General features: G+C 53.5%; 1 protein-coding gene across 2 annotated transcripts in view; it reads left to right on the top strand.

The window, feature by feature from the left end:
• Window positions 1–6,900, top strand: part of TOM1L2 (target of myb1 like 2 membrane trafficking protein) — a 56,402-nt gene extending 49,502 nt beyond the window's left edge. For both annotated transcript variants that reach the window (XM_058035157.1, XM_058035158.1), the window contains 2 exons: window positions 1,090–1,126; window positions 1,658–6,900. In XM_058035157.1, coding sequence (XP_057891140.1) covers window positions 1,090–1,126; window positions 1,658–1,809 — 189 coding nt within the window. In that variant the 3' untranslated portion in view covers window positions 1,810–6,900. The remainder of the gene's footprint in view (window positions 1–1,089; window positions 1,127–1,657) is intronic.
• Window positions 6,901–10,378: the final 3,478 nt, after the last annotated feature.

Genomic DNA, 10,378 nt, shown 5'->3' on the forward strand with positions numbered 1-10,378 from the left:
AGAGATGCCTGTGAAAATTTGGACTGGATTTTTGTTTTTCACTCTGGGTCCCCTCCTCCTTGTTTTGTTAACAGCTCATTTCAATTCTCTGCTTCCCAGGTGAGGAAGCTGCAGGTTAGGTGAGATAATTGGTATTTCCTTACCCTTTTTTGGGGTACACTGGGACAAGCAGCAGCTCTGCCTGTGAAGAGGCTGCTGTGAACCTTTGGAAACCTCAGTGCAGTAGGAAGCCAGGAGATGCTCAGGCTCTAAAATGTGAGGACAGCCAGTGTGTTCCCACTCCTGGCAGAGAAGCCAAGTATAGAAAATACCTTACTTTTCAAAGCAGTTTCAACATCAGGTTTTCCACCAGTATTTTTACCCATCTTAAACATCCTGATAGATTGACAAGGATGCCTATCCCTGGACTTTTAATTTATTATTTGAAAAGCACATTGAAATGCACAAACTGGTGGAAATGCAGTGACCCTGTGGCATTCCCAGCCTTTGATTCTGATGGACAAACACCAACTGCTGTCAGTATCCTTCATCCAGCTCACCCTGCTCTTGTCTTTGTGCAGCTTGGGCACATGAAAGCTGCTATATTTTTGTATGAAGCCTAAAATGAACTCTCACAAGAGGAATGTTGACCCCAAACAATTTTGCACGTGTCCTTTGTCAGCTAAAAGGGCATTTTATTTGAAGACACAATGCAAACCGCAGCTGACTTTTTAAAGGACTGTGTGACAGAAAAGATGCCATCTGGTACAGTGTGTGTGTGACTCACACAGCTCAGATTTGGACCAGAATTAGTGTCTGAAGGGGAAACAGCGCTGGACTGGCATTCAGATCCAACAGGGAAAGCTTAGCTGTCCACCAGCAATCTTCAGAGGCACCTCAGTGCTCGCCCTCCTGCTCTGCAGCACAGTGAAATGTCAGTCCCCACCGGCCTCCCGAGGTGGGAGCCCTGTGATTTCCCCAGGTCACCCTGCTCCCATGGTTAATATGTGGAAACAAGTGGTGGAAACTGTCCAGTTGTATTAAAGGTGGAGGGGATGACAGGGAAGGGAGGCAGTGCCTGTGCTCATGTGCCTTTTTGTTCCATTGCAGAAAGGCAACGAACTGGAAGAAGGAGTGACCAGTGAAGGTAAGCAGAGATGCCCCTGGCTATGAGCCATTCCCAGGTTAGTGCTCAGATGGAATTTGCTGTGATCCCTGCTGAGGTGCTGCCTTCTCCCAGCCTGATGTTCCCCAGCAAATGCTTCCATGCTCAGAAAGGCGGGAGGAGAGCATTTCACAGCAAAAGGTTCCTATTTATGGTGTGGGGAGCCCTCCTGGCTGTAAGTGCTTCCCTGCCATCTTCCTTGGCTGTGCTCCGTGTTTGTGCCAGCAGGAATGTGTCCCCAAGCTGCTCAGCCCTTTGGAATGATGTTTCCCTGGTTCTGTCACAGCCGGTGGCACAGTGTGGGTTTGATTCCAGCTGCTGCCTGAGCTCGGGTGTCTCCAAGGACGGCTGTACCCTTTCCCGAGGAAGTCAGGCTGTACCGGTATTCGTGCCTGCAAACACAGCCCGACAGGATGCCAGGCCCTGGAATTTCAGCCCCTGCCAACCTCTGTCCCTGGGGCCAAACCCACGGCCCCCATCCTTACCCGTCTTCCTTCTGTTTTTACATTGCAGAGTTTGACAAATTTTTAGAAGAGCGAGCCAAAGCGGCGGAGATGGTTCCCAACCTGCCATCCCCTCCCCTGGAAGCCCCCACCCCTCCGACAACAAATCCTTCCAGCAGGAAAAAGCAGGAGCGCTCGGAGGACGCCCTCTTTGCACTGTGAAGGTGGCGCGGAGCCGCCGTCCCTCCCGCCCCGTGCTCCGCCCGGCCAATGTCGCCGCACGGCCACCCTGTCCTCCCACAGCCCCTGGCTAACAACGACTCCCGTCCCCCCCATTCCATAGTTTGCTTCTCCTTCCCTCCCTCCCTCCCTCCCCAAATGATCCACCCCCACGAGCTGACTCTTTCTATTTAAATCCAACACTATTCCTGCCAGACCACGATTCTCCAGCACTCGCTTAATCCCCTCCTTCCTGTCCCAGCTGCACAAAACCAGCTCTTGATGCTGAAAACCCCTTCAGAATGCACGAGTACGTCACACTGGGCTGAAACAAAAGCCCAGGGGGAAGAGAGCAGCCTTGCCCTTCAATTTATGTAGGGATCATCCTCTTCTGTAGGCAGGTCCTGCCAAGTAGACGGCTCTGTCAATCAGCATGTAATTGACTGAGCTGGAATGTTCAGGAGGAGTGTGTCTTTATTTTTAGATAAAATGTTAATGTATTGGCTTTCGTGTTGGATTCGACAGCAAGGAACAACTGTTCCCCTTTCAACATGTGCTTCACAAGTTAAAATCCTTTACTCTCCCACTCACACATCTCCTGGTACCATATGGTGGTCGCTTTTCCCCACTTTCTGTGGCGTTTCATTTCTAAATCTCACAGGGTATTTTTTGCCTTGTGTTTTATCTGGGCTTGCTCTAATTTGAAGCAGTCTGTTGGCCATGTCCAGTAGCTCTGGCAGTTGATAAGGATGGAAAATGCTGGGCTAAGTGGATGCTGTAACGATGGCACAGGAAGCACCTCGCTCTTTGGGAGACCATTCTCACACAGGAATTTTCCTGGTGTGTTTGCCTTTTAAAATAGCTTGGTTATTTTCTCCTTACCTTAGATTGCTTCTTTGGTGACTCTAGAGCTCTGCATTTGGTGTAAACATCCATGCAGATGGATGGGACTTGCTTATAGATTGGGTGTGAACTGAGCTTCCTGGATTCCCTGCCATGCCTGGTAGGACAGATATGCTGGTTCTTGGGGGTAGGCATGAGGAAAAGAGCAAACCTCAGAGGTTTGTGTGGAACGCTGAGGGAAGTGGTTACCATGGAGGGATTAGCTGTGCCAGCCTGGCTGGAGGTGAAACTCCTCATTTCCTTCCAGCTTTAGGCCTGAGAAAGTGCTGAAATGATTGTGACTGTGCTATTTGTGATTTTTGGAATGTCTTTTGATCCTTGTGCCCTTCATTAACTCCCAGCTCCTACGGGGCTGCAGCCTCTGTGCAAACAAACATATTCCCTTGCTTGCCAGAGGCATGGCCAGGATTCCTGCTCCTCTGGGGCTGCCAAAGGGATTCCAGCATGTGTGCCTGCCTTGCTGGGCTGACAGGCAGGGCTGGAGCTCCAGCCACGGCCGCGTCCCCCAGCGCGTTCCTTGGGAGGGAGCCAGTGGTGCAGGATGGCAGGATCAAAGAGAGAGCTGAGCAGTGCATGGCAGGAGAATCTCCCATCCTGACAGAGAGGCACTTTATCAGCTAAAAGCCCGTGCAGGCAGCAGGCTCCAGCCCCTCTTCCTCAGGGTGTTCCTTGGCTTAGGCAACCTCCTTCTGACCTGACATGTCTGAGCTTCCCAGGATGCTGATGTGTGTCAAGCTCTCTTGAAAGTTGTTCTAGGCCAAGTGATAGAAGCTTTTATCTGAGCACAGCATTTTATCAGCCCATACCACGCTCTCTGAGGACCACCCCCTTTGGGACGTTGTGACACACAAAGCCTGTTACCAAACGCCTGACTGCAGCGCTGATGGACTTGGACAGCGGACACATTAATCTTTGAAGGGAGATGTTGTTTGGTGCAGGATTTCCAGGCCATCCCAGGTCAGGTTTCACTCTGTGCTCTCCCTGCTCATTGTCTTCTCTGTCCTGCCCTGCCTGTAGCCTCCTCCAGGATCCCTCCATATGTAGCTGGGCCCAGGCAGGGCTGTCCTGCCGCCCCTCTGTGCTGATGTGACACCTCAACACTGCTCTGTGTAGCACAGCTTACAAATGGACAGGCAAAACCAGTTCAAGGATGGAGATAACTTGGGGATCAAGCTTTTCTCCCCACTTGCTGGCCCTCTCTCCAGTTGAAGCTCTCCTGTGTGGGTCTGCAGAGGCTTTCTCCCATTCCATCTTCTCCATGGTCAATGGAACACTCTGCCTTGGCTGCACTGCACACTTCTGCTCTCACCCACTGCCCTCACTGCTCAACACAAGGTGAGCCCAACGCTCAGGGATTGGCACTGCCAGCTTGCTGCAACATGTCAGATGTGGCCAGAGAGCTCCCAGAGAGCTGAGGAAACTTCTGTGGCAAGGCTGATTTGATTTCAGACAGCATCTGGTGATGGCCCAAGCAGTTTTGCCAGCACAGAATGAATTGCTGGTATTGCTGTCAGTGCAGAAAGCTCTGTGGCTGTTTTAAATGTGTGTTTTCTTTTCTAAATCCTTGAAACACATTGACCCTGTAAATGGCCACATCAGGTGATTCTAAGCATGTTAATCCAGCTTCCCTGCCAAGCCAGAGAGGATAATCACATTGCTCAGGCATGGGGACTGTCAGATGGTGCAGAGTGGCACGGATGTCACTGTCACCAAGCCCCATTTTTTCTGTCACACTAAACCTGTCCTGGGACCTCCAAGGTGTTGCTTTAGGGAGAATCTGGTCCCTTTCTGGAAGATTCTGCAGAGCTGTCGGTGATTTCTCTCTCCAGCTGGGAGGAAAAGAGGTGGAATGAGAATAGGCTGAGGCTGGGGGGAAAATACAGAGCAAAGTGTGTTGGCAGAGCTCAGGGGGCTCTTTTGGTGTGTGCAGCCCCAGGCAAGCCGTGGTCCCTGCTGACACTGTGCACTATCCTCTGGAAAGCTTGCAGGGAGTGGCAGGTGCCACCAGCACAAGTGGTGGCTCTGCTGGAAGTAGGGCAGCTCCCAGGAGATGCCTTCCTAGGCAGGAAATGCACTTCTGGAAAGATCTGGGATGGATCTGGAGCCCAAATCCACCACACTGGGCTATCAGGGCTGGAAGCACCGAAGGAACAGAGTGTGGCAGAGCAGGTGGTTTAGCCCAAAACCTTCTTTAACAATTACAAGAGCTACGCTAGAGCTTCCCAAATGTCCTGTATCAGGATCTCTCATCTTCCCTGTCCTCTCGTGGTCTGAAAACCAGAGCAGTGGGAACTGTGTGAGGCAAAGGGAAGGGGTTTTTCACTTCAGGGGACCAACCTCTCCATTTATCCCTCCTCTGCTTTCACTCTAAAGTGCTTCCTCTGTGCAAGTGGGCAGAGGACTCATGTGGCTCCAGTGCTTGGGAGAACAGGGATGGAGCTGCAGCCTGATCCACTTTCCATAAGAAATAACATCCCAGTGCTTTCTAGGCATATTAGGAATCACAGCTTGACTCTCAATGACACTAAATTATTCTCGGGGTCCTTTGTAAGGTCTAATCGCGCCCTGTTCTAGGTTGAAATATTTATTTTGTCTATATATTTTCTTTCCAGTGTGTTTTTTAACCTCTTCTGTTAACTCTTCATGTGCTGAGATGTAAGGAATCAATGGTTTCTATTTAAATATATCCTTTGGGTTTTGGGTTTTTTTTTTAAATCGTTCTGTGTAGATTTCAGCTGCATCTTCAGCAGGTGTAATAGGTAACAATGTGCTGTACAGACATTTAGGGTGTTTAGGGTGTAGGTAAGGCTCATAGGAGACCTGCTCATAAAAACGTAGCACGGTGTCTCTAAAGGGAACAGCATAAATGCTGAGACTGGTCCTTACTGGGACCCTCACGTAGCCTCCAACAAACCTTTTCCCTTCTGATTATCACACCTCCATCCCTAGGATGTGCTGCTCAGACCAGCTCTGTCATTCCCAGGGCTGGTCTTGCACCTCCAAGCTGAAGGAAATTTTTAGTGAGAATTTCTGTTTTACTTCATTCAGCATTTTTGATGGGATACACTGGCTGTTTCCACTTTAAAATGGAGGCCTGGGAGCTGGCTGTGGTGGCGAGATGTTTCCCTCCAGTGGTGGAAGAACAGATCCAGGCCGTGGTTTCAGGCCCAGGGCAGGGGTGATGCTCCCTCCTGGCCAGCACAGCCTGTCCCTGCTCCTCTGTGCCCTGCTCTCCTGGTGTCACCTGCAGGGACAGCATGTGCAGCCCAGCAGAGCAAACAAGATGGATTTCCAACACTCTGTTCCATCCAGGGAGCTGTTGAGTCTGCTGTGGTGGCTGGGAGCCCTGGAGTGGGAGCTGCTCGTGCTGTCTCCATTGCCGTCCATCCCCGTCCAGCCCCGTCATTGTTTACCTCCTCAGGGCTGACCACAAGCCTTGCAGAGCCTCCCCTGGAAAAAAAACAGCTCACAACAGTTATTTTTATGGAAATATTGAAGCAGTGAGTGGATTTAGAGCTGTGTTGGAGGTAACCCATCCTCTGCTGTGGGCTCCCACCAGCCCAGGAGACGAGGTGCCCACAGAGCCCCTCCCAGCCACCCATCCCAACCCACAGCCTCCAGAGCAGGCTGTGCCTGCCCCAGCTTCCACACTCCTCCTCCTCACCTGCAGAGAGGTGAGGCTGTGTGTCACCAGGAACCAGCTGGCCTTGAGCAGCACCAGGCTCTGCTGCTGGTTCTCTTTAGCCCATGGCAAACTCACTATTCCAAAATTCCCACCCTGCTCCATGTTTTTATGAGTACGAGCTCCTCGTTCCCTACATGTTCCTATGAGCTGTTGTTAACCCTACAAATGTAACCTGTGTAATAGCTTCTCTGTATATTACAGCTGTAGGCTTTCCAGATAAAAGTGGATAATATTTATTTACTGAAGATACTGGATATTTTTTTGTTTGGGAATGGGGTAGGGGGAGAGAGGGGACATAACTGTTTAAAGAGATTGACTATGTAAAGAGAAACAAAATACACAAGAAGCAGAGAAACCCAACACTAAAACATCACTGTATTCAAGTAGAAGGTGTTTCTGTTAAGGACGAGACAACTGTATTAATCTGCCATTGTTTAACTTGCTCCAGAAATCATCTCCTTGGTTCCTGCATGTGAGATATTCCAATAAATACACTGTTAGTGTGAGCTGGGGCTGCTATTGTCTGTCTGTCTGTCTGTCTGTCTGTCTGTCTGTCTGTCTGTCAGCTGGGGACTCGCCTGGCTCCACTGCCTGGCCTGAGCACAGGGGACACGTGCAGCCCAGATGTCAAAACTGGGAGTCCTCATTCTCCTCCAGGATTCAGAGCCTGGCTATTCCCATGGGAGGAGGTTTGTCCACAGCAGTTGCTCTTTGTGTCACTGTATGGCTCGTGCTGCCCTCGGTGCTGTGCTGCCAGTGCTGCTAAGTTTGTGTCCCACTAAATTGTGGCACATCTTTGGAGGGTGGCATCAGGCAGACACATGGGTGACAACCTGGGTGCTCGGTGGGATGCCTGCCCACCTGGCAGGGCTTAACTGATAGTCCTTGGAGGGCAACTGTGGGTCACCCCCCTGGTGACCTGGAAAGAGATGGGTGATGTTCCCAGCCCATCCAAGAGCCACTTTCCTGACTCATCAGCCTGGAATTTGTTCCAACATCCCCATTATGATGGTGGCTTTGATAGGCAGAGAGGGAACACCAGCTTAGGAACCCCAGAGAAGTGGCATTGGCCAAAACCAAACCAGGCTGGCAGAATGGTGCCCTCTGTTCTACACGTGGAGATCCACCCTGCTTGTTTAAATCTGGGGAAGGGGGTGTGGAATAGCTGGAATGGCTACAGGGTTTCTCCTCCCTGTAGCTACAGATTAGCATTAAACAGCCCTGCCCCAGCTTGTTTAGCCCTCACTGATCATGTGCCTGGGTACATTCAGGGAGGCTCCTGGCCTGGATCTGCTGGGAAAGGTGTGGAGCTGCTGCTGCTGCCCTGACAGCGCAGAATCACACAAAAAGCACGGGGTCAGAAATGTCCAGCGCTGGGCAGGAGGGGCTGTGGGAATGGGGGATGTGGGAGGGGAGAATTTGGGAATGGGGGATTTGGGAGCAGGGGCTGTGGGAATGGGGGATTTGGGAATGGGGGATTTGGGAGCAGGGGGCTGCTCCTTCCAGGTCTTCACCACATTGTCCTCTGCATCCCCACAGTTACACTCATGAAGGAAAACCCTCAAAAACCCCAAATTCTGCCTTCAACAGGGTCAAGAGCAGGTGCAAAGGCAAGAGGGTAAGAGCAGCACAAGCACACAGGGATTTGCCTTTCCCATGTGTGCCCCTCCAGCCTCTGGTGATCCAACTCCACAAACCGAGCCCAGGTTTGTGCACCCTGATGGGATTCTCTTCTCCCAACCTGCTCCCACAGCAACTGTGCAAACTCCCACCATGGTCTGGGGGCTTCCACACACCACACATTGCCCTCCACCGTGGGCTGCCAGCCGGGCACAGAGCATGGCACCAAGCCCCACGTGGGCAGAGCCTGGGGCAAGCTGAGTGTCGCCGCTCTCTGGCATTGGGCAGCAGCTTTGGATGCCAGTGCAAATAGGAAATGGCCACAGGTCATTTACCTTTCCCCATTTAACCCGAGGGCAAATAAACCTGCAGTGGGGGCTGCACTGGAGTGCCACCAAAGCTGGCAGCTCAGGAAGGGACAGTTGGCAAAGCCGAGTTACACGCAGTGAAGGAGAGAAGAGGCTTCTGAATCGGTTTGCGACACAAATTAATGATTAACGCCGCGTTCTGCCGGAGCAAAACAAGCCCCGGGGCAGGCAGGATGCCAGAGGCTGGGCACGGAGCATGGCACGCTGTTTGAGGTGTGCTGGCATGTGGCAAACAGCCGGGGGCTCGCTCTGGCAGAGCGGGGGGCAGCAGGACGGGGCTGCTCCGCTCCGGAGCTGCCGCGTTCGGGCTCAGCACGGCCGGAGCCGCTCGGGGACGGAGATGCTCCCGATGCCCGCGGAGCCGCACCGGCCTGTCCGGCCGGCTCGGTAGCCCCGGTGGCCAGAGCCCAACCGTGCCGGGGCCGGTTTGTTTTCTTTCTCATGCTGCGGTTTCCTCCCAGCCTGAGCTCAGGAAAACGTCTCAGCGACTCCGGAGCGCCCACGTGGCCGGGCCGCCATCCCCGCAGGACTGACATGATGTAATCGCGGGCCGTGATGCAGAATCACTCCACTCGCCCCGCTCTGCCTATTGGCTGCGTGGCCCTGGTCCTACGGGCGGGGTTTCCCTGCTCCGCAACCCCCGGCAGCCCCACCCCGAGCGGAATCATCGGCCCAAAGCCGGCCCTGGAGCCGCCCGCTCCTTCCCCGTGCGCGGAGGATGCTGAGGGCGGCTGGGGGAGCCCAGGGGCAGGGACAGCATCACCGGTGGGCTCCCGGCATCCTCGGACCCTCTGGATGGGATGGGGATGGGGACTGGCAAAACCCAGCTTTGCACGCAGCTTGTGCAAAAGTTAAGCTGTGTTTAAGTGTGTTATTTTCCCCCCTTCTGTGTTTGCGTGGGTTTGTCCCTCTGCATCCCTCAGGGAAGGCTGTGCCCCGGATCTTGCACGGGTTATTAAAGGTCTGTGACCCCCATGCTTGCACAAGGCTGCTCTAAATCCACGGGGGCCACGGCACATCCATCTCCCCAGCCCGGGAAACCTGCCCTGGCCTCGCACAGCACAGGGACTGCACCGAGGAGAGGGACACGCCACCACCACGGAGCCTGGCGTGTCTGCAGTGACCCAAAAAAAAACGGGGGGAAGCACAAGGAGGGAAGAACAAGGAAGGGAAGCACAAGGGGGAAAGAACAAGGTGGGAAGAACAAGGAGGAGAAGCAAAAGATGGGAAGCACAAGGGGGAAAGAACAAGGGGGGAAGCACAAAGAGGGGGAAACACAAGGGGGGGAGCACAGAGAGGGGGAAACACAAGGGGGAAGAAGCACAAGGCGGGAAGGACAAGGAGGAGAAGCACAGGTAGGAGAAGCAAAAGATGGGAAGCACAAGGGGGGAAGAAGCACAAGGCTCCCTGCGTGAGCCACGGCAGGTCACGGCTCTCCCGATCATGTGGTCGCTGCTCCCCCGGCGGTGTTTGCTCCGCTCAGGGATGTCCGAGGGCTGATGCTGCCCCAGCTGCTGGCACAGAGCTGAGCCAGGATTCCCTGGGCTCGTCCCCAGCTCGGGCACAGGTCAGTGTCCCCAGATGGAGGAGGGTGCAGTGGGGTGACGGTGCAGAGGGCACAAGCAGGGCTGTGCAGCTCCAGCTCTGCGGCCCAGCTCGGTGTGGTGCCCTGGGGCGCTCTGTGCCACACAGGGGGTCCCTGTTTTGCAGAGGGGTGCCTGCTGTGCCACCAAGTGGGAACCAGTAAGGCCGAAGGGAAGTGTCTAAGTTGTAGCCAGGTTTAATGAATTCCCAGGTAGCCTCAGATTGTGCTTGGTGGCACAGAAGAGGAGGAGGCAAACTTCCAGAGAACTGATGTTGCAGCACATTTTCTATTCCTAAATGAATCCCAGCAGCAGGACAGACCATGGAGCCCTGCAGGGCACAGGGCACGGCATTTTCCTGGCACGAGACTCCCACTCTGAGACCTACCACGCTTGGGCAGCAGCCACAGCCC

This window comes from Melospiza georgiana, chromosome 16 (assembly GCF_028018845.1).
Source record: "Melospiza georgiana isolate bMelGeo1 chromosome 16, bMelGeo1.pri, whole genome shotgun sequence".
Taxonomy (NCBI): domain Eukaryota; kingdom Metazoa; phylum Chordata; class Aves; order Passeriformes; family Passerellidae; genus Melospiza; species Melospiza georgiana.